This window comes from Physella acuta, unplaced genomic scaffold (assembly GCF_028476545.2).
Source record: "Physella acuta isolate Inbredline_101_S28 unplaced genomic scaffold, ASM2847654v3 ptg000604l, whole genome shotgun sequence".
Classification (NCBI taxonomy): Eukaryota; Metazoa; Mollusca; class Gastropoda; family Physidae; genus Physella; species Physella acuta.
Genome location: NW_026732123.1, coordinates 332774 through 347609, shown reverse-complemented (window position 1 = coordinate 347609; position 14836 = coordinate 332774). Strand labels below are relative to the sequence as shown.

The 14836-nt window shown below is 34.8% G+C and overlaps 3 protein-coding genes across 8 annotated transcripts; all 3 read left to right on the top strand.

Moving 5' to 3' along the window:
- The first annotated feature begins 283 nt into the window (after positions 1-283).
- LOC131947711 (kielin/chordin-like protein) lies at positions 284-3345 on the top strand. Of its 5 annotated transcripts, none has more exons than XM_059308989.1 (4): positions 284-343; positions 622-706; positions 1403-1522; positions 3138-3345. In XM_059308989.1, the coding sequence occupies exons 2-4, from the start codon at positions 629-631 to the stop codon at positions 3225-3227; spliced, it is 288 nt and encodes a 95-aa protein (XP_059164972.1). In that variant the 5' UTR covers positions 284-343; positions 622-628; the 3' UTR covers positions 3228-3345. The 5 variants fall into 5 exon arrangements, with proteins under 5 accessions (XP_059164972.1, XP_059164971.1, XP_059164970.1 ...); XM_059308988.1 differs by having other exon boundaries at positions 312-390; XM_059308987.1 differs by having other exon boundaries at positions 326-343; positions 601-706.
- Positions 3346-3874: 529 nt separating this feature from the next.
- On the top strand, positions 3875-7017 carry LOC131947695 (uncharacterized). Of its 2 annotated transcripts, none has more exons than XM_059308972.1 (4): positions 3875-3998; positions 4568-4728; positions 5766-5986; positions 6943-7017. In XM_059308972.1, exons 2-4 carry the CDS (start codon positions 4576-4578, stop codon positions 6977-6979), a joined length of 411 nt encoding a protein of 136 aa, XP_059164955.1. In that variant the 5' UTR covers positions 3875-3998; positions 4568-4575; the 3' UTR covers positions 6980-7017. The 2 variants fall into 2 exon arrangements, with proteins under 2 accessions (XP_059164955.1, XP_059164956.1); XM_059308973.1 differs by lacking the exon at positions 3875-3998 and adding an exon at positions 4013-4030.
- Positions 7018-9578: 2561 nt separating this feature from the next.
- Positions 9579-12900, top strand: LOC131947700 (uncharacterized). Its single transcript, XM_059308979.1, has 4 exons — positions 9579-9688; positions 10205-10365; positions 11192-11415; positions 12824-12900. The coding sequence occupies exons 2-4, from the start codon at positions 10216-10218 to the stop codon at positions 12861-12863; spliced, it is 414 nt and encodes a 137-aa protein (XP_059164962.1). The 5' UTR covers positions 9579-9688; positions 10205-10215; the 3' UTR covers positions 12864-12900.
- The last annotated feature ends 1936 nt before the right edge of the window (positions 12901-14836 follow it).

Here is a 14836-nt window from a genome sequence, read left to right as displayed (position 1 = left end):
AGACAAAACTAATTAGGCCTACGCTGTAAAGCAGGGGTCTCCAAACAACGGCCCGCGGGCCGGATGCGGCCCGCCAGCTCCTCTCATCCGGCCCGCGGCGATTTTTTTGTCCACGGAAAAAACGTTTGTTGGTTATGGCTGAGGATCTTTGCCCAGAAAAATCAAAGACATGCCTGGAAGAAACTGGCCCCCGAACTGAAATTTTATAGTTAATGCGGCCCTCGGACTAAAAAGTTTGGAGACCCCTGCTGTAAACTAAAATTTACTATGATTAGCACGAGGGCAAATTTTAGCACAAGCGACAGCTGTGGTTGATATAACTGGGCTTGTTGTGTTATTAAAGGTATATGTATTAGGTTCTGATTTACTTTATAGCCTACCTGCTTATATGTGAGTTACTTAAGTCTGCATATAGTCTACATATGTATAAATATATATATATATATATATATATATATATATATATATATATATATATATATATATATATATATATATATATATATATATATATACAGAGAGAGAGATAGAGATATAGATATACATATACATATAGATATCAAATCAAATATTTATTTATTTTTATTTATTTATGTATAGCTTCAGATACATTTTTTACAGAAGAAACATGCACTACTTATTGTTCACGGTTGCTGTTGGATTGTATTTTGGAGGAGCTATTGGTTTATGTGGTTTCGAGGGAAAAGTAAGATATTATCTATCTTTTAACGTTGAGCAGTAATGTGTAACGTTGTTAATAGAAACCTTAGCGGTGTGCTTTTCAGCTCTCATAAAATTCTTACCTTCATGAGCTGTTATACCTACTAAATTTTTTTGTTAAATGTGTACTTAGTTAATTTATAAAAATTGCTTTTAGAATCGGGTTTGATCATTTACAGTTTTTTAAAATGTAGAAAGTTGAATTTTTTTTTATTTAAAAACAAATACTTTTCTTACTGTTTTAAATTGTGATATTTTTTTTAAATGAACCACAAAATACGATTTACTCATAATTGTTTATTTATTTTACTAATTTTATTATTTATTGAAGATAACTTCTCTTTCCGATCTGGATGAGAAAGTAAATTTTATTACTAGAATTAAGATTATATTTTGCTAGCGAATCGAGAGTTTAATATTAACGTTTCATCGATCAGCACCATATTATTAAATTGAGTAAAAGACCTATTTAAAGAAAATAAGAGATATACTAGAGCTTTAAAGCGGCAAATCAATCAGCTCGATACTCACGTGTCCCTGTACTGTCTTTCAGAACGCTCCAAACATTATTTTAAAATTTGTCAGTAAAGAAAGTAGACTGGTAACTATTTGCATATTAATAAATAGGAATATAAGGGATAAATTTCCGCTACTGTTTCACAAAAATGTATCTGTTGTGTAGAGGTACGGCGCCATAGAGAAAGTACCAGTTGAGGGGTGCGACAAATGCTTCTGTTATGTCAGTGAAACCATTCTATGCGACCCCGTGTACTGTCCTGGTGTTTGTGTTCACAAAGAACAGGTAAGTTTTCCGTGGCAGTTTATGTAGTCGTGTTGTTGTTTTTTCTTTAGGGACAGGTAAGTTTTATGTCTCGCTTTATGTAGTCGTGTTGCTGTTTTTTCTTTAGGGACAGGTAAGTTTTCTGTCTCGCTTTATGTAGTCGTGTTGTTGTTTTTTCTTTAGGGACAGGTAAGTTTTATGTCTCGCTTTATGTAGTCGTGTTGCTGTTTTTTCTTTAGGGACAGGTAAGTTTTATGTCTCGCTTTATGTAGTCGTGTTGCTGTTTTTTCTTTAGGGACAGGTAAGTTTTATGTCTCGCTTTATGTTGTCGTGCTGTTTTTTTTTCTTTAGGGACAGGTAAGTTTTCTGTCTCGCTTTATGTAGTCGTGTTGTTGTTTTTTTGTTTAGGGAGAGGTAAGTTTTGTGTCTCGCTTTATGTAGTCGTGTTGCTGTTTTTTCTTTAGGGAGAGGTAAGTTTTGTGTCTCGCTTTATGTAGTCGTGTTGCTGTTTTTTCTTTAGGGACAGGTAAGTTTTATGTCTCGCTTTACGTAGTCGTGTTGTTTTTTCTTTAGGGACAGGTAAGTTTTATGTCGCAGTTTATGTAGGTGTGATGTTATTTTTTCTTTTAATTAACTTTGGTTTGGCTTTGTGTAATCCATGGTTTTTACAATGTCCCATGTGCGCAGTATGCTTTACTTGTAACGCTAATCCTATCAGCGGCTAATTAAGGCATTCGTTACGAGTGAAAATTAACCTAAGGTATTGTAGGTGACCCCTTTGGTAGTTGGGTACACTAGACACATAATGGAAAATTCTTGATTAATGAAGTTCACGACTAGACGTGTTACTTGATTAGAGTTCTAACAAGCCTAATTAATACACTAATTATCTTGCCATTGTTTGTGTTTGCGAGTAAAGTCTTGATATTAATTTAAATAATATTTGTACGTTAACTTGCTGTTATTAGAGTTGTGATGTGCCGTTGTTATATTCTTTTGCGGCGGAAGATGTGTCAATGCTGTTTATTTTATTTGTTTAGAGTTGCTACTTGTATGTGAATCCAGACTTGATCAAATAAAATCTAGTTTGTGGAAGATTTACTATTTTATTAAAGTTTTAATGTTAACGTTATGCGTCATATTTGTCTTTATATACAATTATAACACTGTTGTAAGTAATGTAAAAGTGATTGAGTTCGAAAATGGCAGCTGCAGTGAGGTTAATTCAATCAGTAATAAAACAGATAGTGTTAGTTACCTCACAAGTAAAAGACAGTTACAAATACTATGGACGTTTCGACCCAAGGTCTTCGTCAGCACACAACAGTGGGGTTAAAGATTAGACAGAAAAGACAAACAGTAACACATTTTTTGACTTAGCTCGACAGTGAAAACTCTGTCTAAATGCCATGATATCCAAAAGAAAAGACGCGTGAAAAAGGACGCTTAGACACCGTATAGGGGTGGGGTTGGGGGCATGGTGTATGTGGAGGGGGGGGGGGGGGGGGTTAGTTAGGTGAAAAATACCTAAAACAACAACGATGTAGGCCTATTATTTCATTAGTTCATTTATGTATTGAACACATTTTTAAAGTATGTGTTTTAAATTGCTGTATTTTATCTTTATGCTGTTTAGAAGTTCAAGGACTTCAAAAATGAATGCCAAAGCTGCAAGTGTAGTAATGCTTTCATTTCCTGTGAGGACTATCCATGCCAACAAGGGTAGTCTGACATACACTAAGAAATTTTGGCAATCGGCCCCTACAGTGTATACAGAGATACTGTGAAACGTGTTTAGGCTACTAAGCTTTCTGGAAAAATAAAACTTTTAATTTTGAGTATCAGATTTTATTTGTTTGTAATTTAAAGTTGATGTTGATGTTGATGTTGATGTTGATGTTGATGATGATGGTGATGGTGATGGTGAGGGTGAGGGTGATGGTGATGGTGATGGTGATCATGATGATGATGATGATGATAATGAAACCGTACAAACAAACTAAAGCTGCTTTGCTAGTTTATTTCAATCCTAAAGTAAATTGTCACGTGATTTAAGAAAGGTCCGGTAATCAAGTTTAGAGTGACACATATTTTACCTGTGGGGTTGTTGTTTTTTTTTTTTGCTTTTTTGTTGTTGTTTCTTTTGTGTGCACCGAATAATACCTAATGACATTATTTTTCCAAGCCTATAAAAATAGATTAAAACTAAAATTAAAATAGATTTTGACAAATTCTAGCAATGTTTGAACTGGAGGAGACAACGACAATAACCAAGAATAATTAATGATTCACAATCCCGTATACAAAACCTATCGGAATATCTGTGTTCTATGTTCTGTCAAATCTTCACACACACAAAAAAAAACATTCCGCATGCTCCAGCTGACAGGCGTCCACGAAAGATCTTCATGTGAGTTCTTATCTCGTGTCAGTCAACCTACTTCTACAGATACAATCTGTACTTAGACAGGTCAGTACTGTCACTAAACTTCTAAAGGTATGTGTGTCTAAACTTGTTTGAATCGCGTAGTTTGTTTCATTTATTTAATTTGTATTTTAACTTGTAAATGATCCTAAGCTTCAAATAGAACCACCCACCCAGTATATATATATATATATATATATATATATATATATATATATATATATATATATATATATATATATATATATATATATATATATATATATGTATGTATACATATATATATATATATATATATATATATATATATTCATATACAATATATATATATATATATATATATATATATATATATATATATACAATATATATATATACAATATATATATATACAATATATATATATATATATATATATATATATATATATATATATATATATATATATATATATATATATATATATATATATATATATATATATATATATATATATATATATATATATACATGAATAGATGAATAGTCTTGATTTTTCGTGTGAAATAAACCAACACGATAATTTGAACGATGCCTGATTCACATAGCAGACGTGAGTTCCTTTCTACTGGCATCACGTGATTTTATTCTATTTCTCCCAGGCTCGAACATGCACGTGCAACTGACCCTCCTCGTCTGCCTGCCACTGCTGGCACTGGCCCAGGACATTGACCTCACGGCAGTGGCGGCGGCTTCCTTCAGGAGAATAGACGCCAACCATGACGGTCACCTGACGAGATCAGAGCTGGAGAACTACTTCACGGTCAGTGAACATATTGTAGTCACTGTACTTTAGTCATGGTACTTTTGTACTCTAGTCGTAGTACTTAGTCATGGTACATAGTCATGGTACATAGTCATGGTACATAGTCAGTGTACTTCTGTACTCTAGTCATAGTACTTAGTCATGGGACATAGTCATGGTACATAGTCACGGTACTTCTGTACTCTAGTCATAGTACTTAGTCATGGTACATAGTCATGGTACATAGTCACGGTACTTCTGTACTCTAGTCATAGTACTTAGTCATGGTACATAGTCATGGTAATTAGTCATAGTACTTAGTTATGGTACTTAGTCATGCTACTTTTATACTCTAGGCATACTACTTAGTCATGGTACATAATCTTGTACTCTAGTCATGGTACTTAGTCAAGGTACTTACGTCATGGTACTTTTGTACTTTATTCATAGTACTTAGTCATGGTTCTTAGTAAGGGTACATAGTCATGGTCCATAGTCATGGTACCTAAGTCATATACTATGTCACTTTATTCATGAACAAAGTCATGTACTTTATTCATGGTTCTTTAGTCATGGTATTTTAGTCATTGTTGAAAAGCTGCTTTAGTCATATTAATTTAGTCATGGTACTTTAGTCATGGTATTTAAGTCAGAAGCACTTCAGTAGTGGTATTCAACCAAGGTAGTTGTTGCTTGCTACTTTAGTCATGTATTTGTACAGTAGTACTTACGTCATAGCGCTCTAATAATGGTACATCAGTCACAGTACTTAAGTGATAGCACTTCAGTCAAGGTACTTTTTGCTTACTGTAAGCGTTGTTACATTATTACATGTTGTTATGAAATTGGCATCTTAATCTTTAAACATCAAATCATAACATTCGTTTATAATGAAATTGTGTAAACGGGCATTAATATTGCTTTTAAGTCTACTCATTCAGATGGGGCAAAAAAAAAAGGCGAAATCCAGTTTTAATCAATCAATATAAAACAAAACGTATAAAGAAATTTTGAACGCCTTGAAAAAAGTTCCGTTTAATTAAAAACAATTCTAGGCTTACGACGGAAACAATGATGGACGGGTCTCCAGAATCGAATACTTCCATTATATCGATGCCACCTACCACGATCCCGACGCCAACCGAGTACTCCACAGCCTCTTCGACGACCTGGATTTCAACGACGACAGCAACCTCAACCTGCTAGACTACAACCACTTCTTCACGGCGGCGGACTCCAACAACAACAACCAGCTCACCCAGCTGGAGTATGAAAGGTCAGGCAGGGTGCATAGGTCATGTAGGGTTCGAAAGGTCAGACAAAGTACGAAAGGTCAGGCAGGGTGCAAAGGTCATGTTGGGTTCGAAAGGTCAGGTAGAGTACGAAAGGTCAGGCAGGGTACAAAAGGTCAGGCAGAGTGCAAATGTCATGTAGGGTTCAAAAGGTCAGGTAGAGTAGGAAAGGTCATGTAGGTTACTAAAGGTTATGCAGGTACGAAAGGTCAGGCAGAGTAAGAAAGTTCATGTATAGTAAGAAAGGTCATCTAGAGTACAAAAGGTCCTGTAGAGTAAGAAAGTCACATAGAATACGAAAGGACATCTACAGTATAAAAGGTCAGCTAGAGTACAAAAGTAGCAAAACCTACGATTGCCTTTTTACTAGTCCGCAGAATGGATTGGTGTCTGTTCATTTGCTAATTTCGCTCCCTAACATAAGTCTTAACCCTCTGTTTTGTCAAATTGTTATAATCTTAATCGTAAAAAAAAAATGTTGCGGAAATATAGTTATAGTGTTTAGTGCTTAAAGACTTCTTTAAACCAGCGGCGTTCTTCTTTTAATTCTTGGATCCTACTGTACATTTAACAAAATATTTTGTGTATATATATTTATAGTAATAGAAGTAGGCGAAGCAGGTAATAAAAGTTATTTGAATGATTGCCTAAGTTATAAATTTAAGACCTATATTGACAAAGTATTTGTTTTCATATACTTAAGTAAATACAATATATTTATCCTCTTTCATTGAATAATTGAAAAATTATTTACACACATAAAATTTGTTACGATTTTAAAGCTGTACAAATTATTCAATAAAAGTTTAAATATTTTAAAACCTACTAAATCTAATGGTCAAGTAAAAGTCAACAAAACAAGATTTATAATTAATGATTAACATCAGTAAAAAAAAGTATTTGAATTCGTGAAAAAATTTTCTTTTGTTTCTATTTTCAGACAATTCCGAGTGCTCGTTGGGCCATCGTTTGGTTAAACTCACAAAAACGAATCAATAAAAAAAACATTGTATAAATAAAATGCTGTTTTGTTGTTTGTTTTTGTTATTTTTTATTGGATTTTTTTTGAAGAATAAGTAATTTATATATCATTCAAAAAACTTAAATTTAAAATATATTTTCCCTCAACTTTAGTTCTAGATGTAATCGTATAAATTAGTGGCATAAATCATAAATGGGTTATATCTGGTTCACTTGTTGGTTTCCTCTTAATTTTACACACTGGCAACCGAAGAATGCAAAATCAAAATATAAATGTGTAAACAACGGCTTATCGATGAGCATGGAAGGTATCGAATAGTCATCTTAATTTGGGACGTACTTAAGTCACAGCACTTTACTCTATGATAATTCGGTCACAGTACTGAAGTCTTTGTACTTCAGTGATCAGTGGCGTAGGCAGGGGGGGGGGGGTTTGGGGGGTCATAACCTCCCCCCCCCCCCCCATAGACCCCTCGGTATATATATAAAAAGTATGAGGGGGGATGCAAATCGAAAGTTTGAGGAGGAGGGGTGCAAATCAAAAGTTTGAGGTGGGGGTGCAAATCGGAAGTTAGAGGGGGGGGGGGTGCAAATCAAAACTTTGAGGGAGGGAGTGCAATCGAAAGTTTGTCCCCGGGTAAAAATTGGAACACCCCCCCCCCCCCCTTGAGACGATCCTGGCTACGCCAATGTCAGTGATAGCACTTCAATCAACTTACTTTTAATAATACTGTTAGTGTTACCACATGATGATATGTTGATATTCCATAAAATCGTCATCTAAATCTGTTATGATTTCATCCAATCAGAAAGAAGTTACCAGAAAAATCGTAAACATGGATAGTTTTGGTTTTTACGAGCTTTTATTGAGTTCGCAACATCTGTGTGTTTGTGGGTTTGTGCAAATCGTGTAACTCAGATTTTGACACACTTACAATGAGAGATTTCGTCCAAGCTTTCCAGATACGTTCCACTTCGATGACAATACAAGTCTATCTAATTTAATTTAAATAGATGTTTCATTAGTCATAACAAATTAATAGACGGTTTCGAAACTAAGGCGAGATAAAAAAAAATTAAATCACTGGATAGATTACCATATTCAGTATCAAAAGGGGAGACAAAAAGCTAGACGCGACCATCCTAGCAGTCTGGTGAGCTGTGGTTCACAAAAATGTTTACAATCGTCGAAGCGGTCGATCTAGTGAAGGCTATTAGGGTCAGATAATATAGTTTTTAATTGATTTGAAACTAAGGAGAGGTAACAAGATTACTTGTTACTAAAACATGTAAAAGATCTGGTGAGTAACCAAAGCTTTTATGGAAGAAAGCAAATTAGTTTTATGCCCCTTTTGTCAGTGCATTTATTGCTATTAGAAAGGGGAAATAACAATTTTTTTCCGTCCAAATAAGTGTAAAATAAATGTCAGGCGTAAGCTCAATTTAAGTTTGAACATAAAGTAAGATTTGTGTCCATGTACTTTGCAGGACAATTGCAGATTAATTAAAAGATTTAGTTCATATTTCGTCAAGGTGTGGACCAAAAGCTAGAGATACAGGTACAGGTGTGGTGTTTATGTAGCCTACCGGTCTGTTGTTTAGAACTCCCTATTTCCAACTTTTGTTGCTCTATGCAACTGCTACAGAGATGAGATACACGGTGCTGATGTAGAATCTTTATTAAAACATAATAAAACAATAACAAGATCCTCGTGTTCTTTTGAAGTAATCGTAAAAGAAAAAGCTGTAGAAATCTTTGCAAATTTGGTGCGACTAAAGTTTTTTGTTTTACTTTTTTAGCATAAGACATTGGGTTTTTTTTTTTTACAAAAACTTTTCTAAGGAAAACAATTCAGGTTGTCTGGTTAAAATGGATCAATCTCTCACATGTTTTGAAGATAACACACCCCAATGACACAGCAAAAATATCTAGTTTGTTCTTAATCTAATGAAATGTGAAATGTATTTAAAGATTATATACACACACAAACACAAACATTTATATATATATATATATATATATATATATATATATATATATATATATATATATATATATATATATATATATATATACATATATATATATATACATATATATATATATATATATACATATATATATATATATATATATATATACATATATATATATATATACATATATATATATATATATATATATACATATATATATATATATACATATATATATATATATATATATATATATATATATATATATATATATATATATATACAGCGAGAGAAAGAGAGAGTGAAGGGGAGAAAGAGACTGAGACTATGATAGACATACCTAACTATTTATAAAATTAAAGATATAGACCAATAGACCAGAGCATGTCAAAACGCTTAAAAATTGTAACTTCATGATATTTTTATCGTACGACCGCCCGGCCGTTATATGTAACTTAGGTTGTCCCACATCTGTAACTTCCTTTATTTAGTAACTGTCACGCTAGTCCAGCCGTGTGAAGGTTTCCAGTGGAGCACCTTCTGATAAGACGTCCGACATCCGAACACAAACTGCTGCAGCCAAGTCACGTGGACTGACCGGATGACGTCTGGAAACTTTCCCACCATCCCCCCCCCCCCTACATCTGACGTGTCCTGCGAGAGCTGTGCCTCTTATATAAGACACGTGCGGAGACTCACGAGTTAGGTTCACGACCACACACACACAGGTAACTATAGAGTAACTATAGAGTTGACACCGACATAATCGATTTGTTTAGAGCTGTTAAGAATTACCGCACATTTTTTTTCGCTAGGAATTGTTTAGTTAACTTTCATAGCTGATGAAATTGTGTGTGAATAATCTACTTTAAAATATAACGCGCTTACAATGATCAACTAAAAATAAAGGCATTTCTATTAATCATTTTAATCTCTTGGACTATAGGAACGAATATGTATTGATCATTAGAGTTTTGTTTTAAATAATATTAATAATAATAACAATATTTTAAATAAATATTAACACGAAATCAAGTCGTTTGTTACATGTCTTTAACTTTATGAAGTAATCAGTCATGAAAAAAAGTTGAATCATGGAGCACACAATTACATTAACAACCAAGATTTCTGATTTGACAACATCCAGAATGATGATACAATCCACACAACTAATTACATATTTCTCTGATGTTGCATTTACCCAAACGACACGTGTATCTATTAAATCTATTTTTATCTTTCAGAATCCCCGAAGATGTACATCGCCGCCCTCCTCGTCTGCCTGCCCGCCCTGGTCTTCTGCCAGACCCCAGACCTTGACGCCATCGCCGCGGGAGCTTTCACGCGCATGGACGTCAACAAGGACGGAAAAATTCTCAGACCAGAGATAGACGAGTACTTCAAGGTCAGTTTCACTCACGGGAACCGTGTTAGCAAGTGCTCATGCATCGTGATTTCTCTCTCGAACTTTGTTTTAGTTTAAAGGAATTTTAAGCAAAATATTTGTTGCTGAAAAGGGACGGAGTGGCCTAGCGGTAGAGAGCTGGACTGCTAACCAGTCAGTCTTGAGTTCAAATCCGGGTTCAAGTCAGTAGACCGTACCCAGCTTTGATGTGTACCCAACTCACGGCTGGGCATAGTGCTGACCACACTATCCCTTCATATGCCGAGGTCAAAGAAACAGGTGAACTCTACTTCACTTGCCCAGAAGACCGTCAGGTTTGAAAGGGAACTTTACTGTTGCTGAAGCTACCAAAAGGAAACCAGAGTTGGTAATCCTAGCGCCTGAGCGACTCCACTCCTGTATGTTTGATTTCGGAGTTTCCTCTCCTAGATGAGTTGCTGTCCCCAGCTATCGAATTCATCATTCTTGTGTGCGGGTTAGCAACCATGAGCTTTCCCCTCCCAACCTCGCTGACCCACTTGTAGATTAATATTGATACGAGTCATATAATTTCCTAGAAATTGCACGTGAAAAACTCTCAGTTCTGCCTCCAAATCATTCTATTATATTTATCTACCCACATTTCCAAATACATTTTTTCTAATCAAATCCATTAGCCAGACCTGCAAAAATATTCCACCTAACCAACACAACAAACTCACACATTACCTTAGACCATCATAACTAAAATCCTATCAACAAATCAAGACCTCAACCAACTGAAATCATCTAAATAAAATTAACTATCTAAAACTAATCAACACAAATAAACCAACTTTTACCATAGACATACGACGCCAACGGCGACAGCCGCATCAGCAGACACGAGTACTCCACCCAGGTCGACGCCGACTGGGCCCACGATCCACAGACCAACCACGTCCTCCACAGCCTGTTCGACAGTCTCGACACCAACAACGACAACCACCTGGACACACCTGACTACGACAAGCTGTTTGCCGCAGCTGATGGTGATGCCAACGGTCAGGTTCTGGAGCCAGAGTTCGCCAGGTAAAAACTCGTGTACACCTAGGTACACCTAGCCTAATGATAAGATAGGTACACCTAGCCTAATGATAAGATAGGTACACCTAGCCTAATGATAAGATAGGTCCACCTAGCCTAATGATAAGATAGGTACACCTAGCCTAATGATAACATAGGTACACCTAGCCTAATGATAAGATAGGTACACCTAGCCTAATGATAAGATAGGTACACCTAGCCTAATGATAAGATAGGTACACCTAGCCTAATGATAAGATAGGTACACCTAGCCTAATGATAAGATAGGTACACCTAGCCTAATGATAAGATAGGTACACCTAGCCTAATGATAAGATAGGTACACTTAGCCTAATGATAAGATAGGTACACCTAGCCTAATGATAAGATAGGTACACCTAGCCTAATGATAACATAGGTACACCTAGCCTAATGATAAGATAGGTACAACTAGCCTAATGATAAGATAGGTACACCTAGCCTAATGATAAGATAGGTACACCTAGCCTAATGATAAGATAGGTACACCTAGCCTAATGATAAGATAGGTACACCTAGCCTAATGATAAGATAGGTACACCTAGCCTAATGATAAGATAGGTACACCTAGCTTAATGATAAGATAGGTACACCTAGCCTAATGGTAAGATAGGTACAACTAGCCTAATGGTAAGATAGGTACAACTAGCCTAATGGTAAGATAGGTACAACTAGCCTAATGGTAAGATAGGTACAACTAGCCTAATGGTAAGATAGGTACAACTAGCCTAATGGTAAGATAGGTACACCTAGCCTAATGGTAAGATAGGTACAACTAGCCTAATGGTAAGATAGGTACACCTAGCCTAATGGTAAGATAGGTACAACTAGCCTAATGGTAAGATAGGTACAACTAGCCTAATGGTAAGATAGGTACAACTAGCCTAATGGTAAGATAGGTACAACTAGCCTAATGGTAAGATAGGTACAACTAGCCTAATGGTAAGATAGGTACAACTAGCCTAATGGTAAGATAGGTACAACTAGCCTAATGGTAAGATAGGTACAACTAGCCTAATGGTAAGATAGGTACAACTAGCCTAATGGTAAGATAGGTACAACTAGCCTAATGATAAGATAGGTCCCTCTAGCCTAATGGTAACAAAGGTATAACTAGCCTAATAGTTTATGGTAATATAGGTACAGCTAGCCTAATGATATGTACAACTAGCCCTAATGGTAAGATAGGTACAACTAGCCTAATGGTTTATGATAAGATAGGTACAACTAACTTTATATAAAAAGAAAATCACGCTTCGTCCCATCCACATTCGAGAAAGTCTTGACTTTAAAGTTTGAAATGCATTTTATGTCTCATATGTCAGTGAAAGATATAATCCAAATTATAATTTTTAATAAACTATTTTTTTTCCAGATATTTCAAATCTATTCTTGGACCAGCCATTGGTAAATAAACAAAAATAAAAAATCATCATTTTTTTAAAGAAACAATGAGTTATGTTTTCATTTAACAATCCTCGTGCGTAAGTCTTGCTATAAATAGCCTGCCTCTGCACTCTGCTTATGTTGACTGACTGATAATGCTCACAGTACATACGAATGCAGGATTTCTTATCAGTAAAATGACATTTAAATGGCGTTTTTTTTAATTTCATTAATCCTTAAAGCTGTGGTAGATACTTCAACTGACTCTACGCTTAATTTCATCATATTTTTTCGTTCGCGCCCAAGAAACATAGGGCAGATGAAGTAGAGTACATCTGTTTCAATGACTTCGTCATATGAGGGATAGTGTGGTCAGCATTATGCCCAGCCAAATTTGTTTCCTTAATGTGAGTCAGGTACCTATCAGAACTGGTTGGACTCATGGACGTCCTACATACTTAAGCCCGGGATCCAAACTCGAGACTTCAGATTAGCAGTCGTAAGCTCTACCATCTAAACACGCCATCAGCTACACTGAAAGGGTTTTGGTAGACAGGGTATAATGGATTAAGTTTGATAGAATTGATGTGTTGGGGTAGACAGTGAGTAATGGATTGTTTGATAGAATTTATGTGTTGGGGGAGAGAGGGTGTAATCGATTAAGTTTGATAGAATTGATGTGTTGGACTGGATCAGTCTGAACGGATTGGATGAGCTAAAATAATGTATGCTGGTGTAGCGACATTTTTGCGTTTAATATCTTGAAAATCTTACTTAGGGCATGTTTTAATTTGTTTTTTAAAATGAAACAAAAAACTTCCCAAAGAGAAACAAATGAAGACGTGGTGATAATGTCCCCAAATATTTAATTAACAAATTAATGGGAGATTATTTTCAAATGCGGAGAGCGACACAATCAACACGCCTCAGGGTTCAAACCATTAGATCTAACTGCAGACCATCGAGCAGCAGGTCAGGATGAACTTTTCCCTCGCTAGATTCTTCAAACCAGAAAAACTTGAAGCGTTTGATAGCGGACAACCGATGTTATCTTTTTTTAATCAAAAATACATTAATTAATTAGTTACAGTGTTTACAGTTACACAAATATCATCCGAACAATAATATCATTGTGACATCTGATCATTAGTAAATTAAATTAAACACGATTCAATTTGTCTGGGTTTGAAAGGGAGGTTACTTTAATTAACGCAATCGGGTAAAGAACAAACAAGATGCATTTTTGGGCTATTTAGATTCGTGTTTACACATTTTATAAAGAAAATTAAATAATGCGTTTTAAATTATTGCTAAAATAAATTTTTGTAATTCCTGAAATGCTATGTGAGAGAATACATCATTTGTTGTATTCATTCGCAGAAGGTAATTAATTAATCTTGCGGCGTGATTTGAAACAAGATTTTACTGGGATCCCTTTGTGTGCGTCCTGTGGTATGGGAGGTATAAGATCATTAACTGAAATGTAATATATTTAATTTGTAATAAAAATTTAAACATATAATACTGCTCATTTACTAATATAATTATTTATTCTATTATTGTTAAATAATTGGAGAACAAATGCAATGCTTCCAAAAATAATGTAATGTTTTTATTTATTATAGTTTAATAATTATTCCTTTTACTTCTCGTGTAAAATAAACATAATGTTACGGAATACAACCTTTAAATTTATTTCATTAAAACCAAATAAATTTTATTGCGTTGAATAACCAATACATTTCAATAAATTTTGTTACCTTACACATGATCAATAAAGATGTATATAAATGTATGCCTATTCGTTAAGCTCCAACTATTCTGTATACTTTTTTTCTATTGATTAAATGAAAAACCATTTATATTAATAAATACATACTTTCGTGAAGGTGTAACAGCCATAATAATTATCATTGTGATGTAACTAGAATGTATAGGCCTAAGGTGATAGGGTTATATACTAAACTTTGGTTGTTTGAACCCGGATTCAAACTCGAGACTT

What these genes read in the sequence shown, in the direction of transcription:
- LOC131947711 (XM_059308989.1), top strand. Translation starts at nt 629, where the DNA reads ATGCACTACTTATTGTTCACGGTTGCTGTTGGATTGTATTTTGGAGGA. An exon ending in TATGTGGTTTCGAGGGAAAA is followed by an intron (nt 707 to 1,402) that starts GTAAGATATTAT and finishes TCTGTTGTGTAG; the next exon opens with AGGTACGGCGCCATAGAGAA. An exon ending in TTTGTGTTCACAAAGAACAG is followed by an intron (nt 1,523 to 3,137) that starts GTAAGTTTTCCG and finishes TATGCTGTTTAG; the next exon opens with AAGTTCAAGGACTTCAAAAA.
- LOC131947695 (XM_059308972.1), top strand. Translation starts at nt 4,576, where the DNA reads ATGCACGTGCAACTGACCCTCCTCGTCTGCCTGCCACTGCTGGCACTG. An exon ending in AGCTGGAGAACTACTTCACG is followed by an intron (nt 4,729 to 5,765) that starts GTCAGTGAACAT and finishes AAACAATTCTAG; the next exon opens with GCTTACGACGGAAACAATGA. An exon ending in ACCCAGCTGGAGTATGAAAG is followed by an intron (nt 5,987 to 6,942) that starts GTCAGGCAGGGT and finishes TTCTATTTTCAG; the next exon opens with ACAATTCCGAGTGCTCGTTG.
- LOC131947700 (XM_059308979.1), top strand. Translation starts at nt 10,216, where the DNA reads ATGTACATCGCCGCCCTCCTCGTCTGCCTGCCCGCCCTGGTCTTCTGC. An exon ending in AGATAGACGAGTACTTCAAG is followed by an intron (nt 10,366 to 11,191) that starts GTCAGTTTCACT and finishes CTTTTACCATAG; the next exon opens with ACATACGACGCCAACGGCGA. An exon ending in CTGGAGCCAGAGTTCGCCAG is followed by an intron (nt 11,416 to 12,823) that starts GTAAAAACTCGT and finishes TTTTTTTTCCAG; the next exon opens with ATATTTCAAATCTATTCTTG.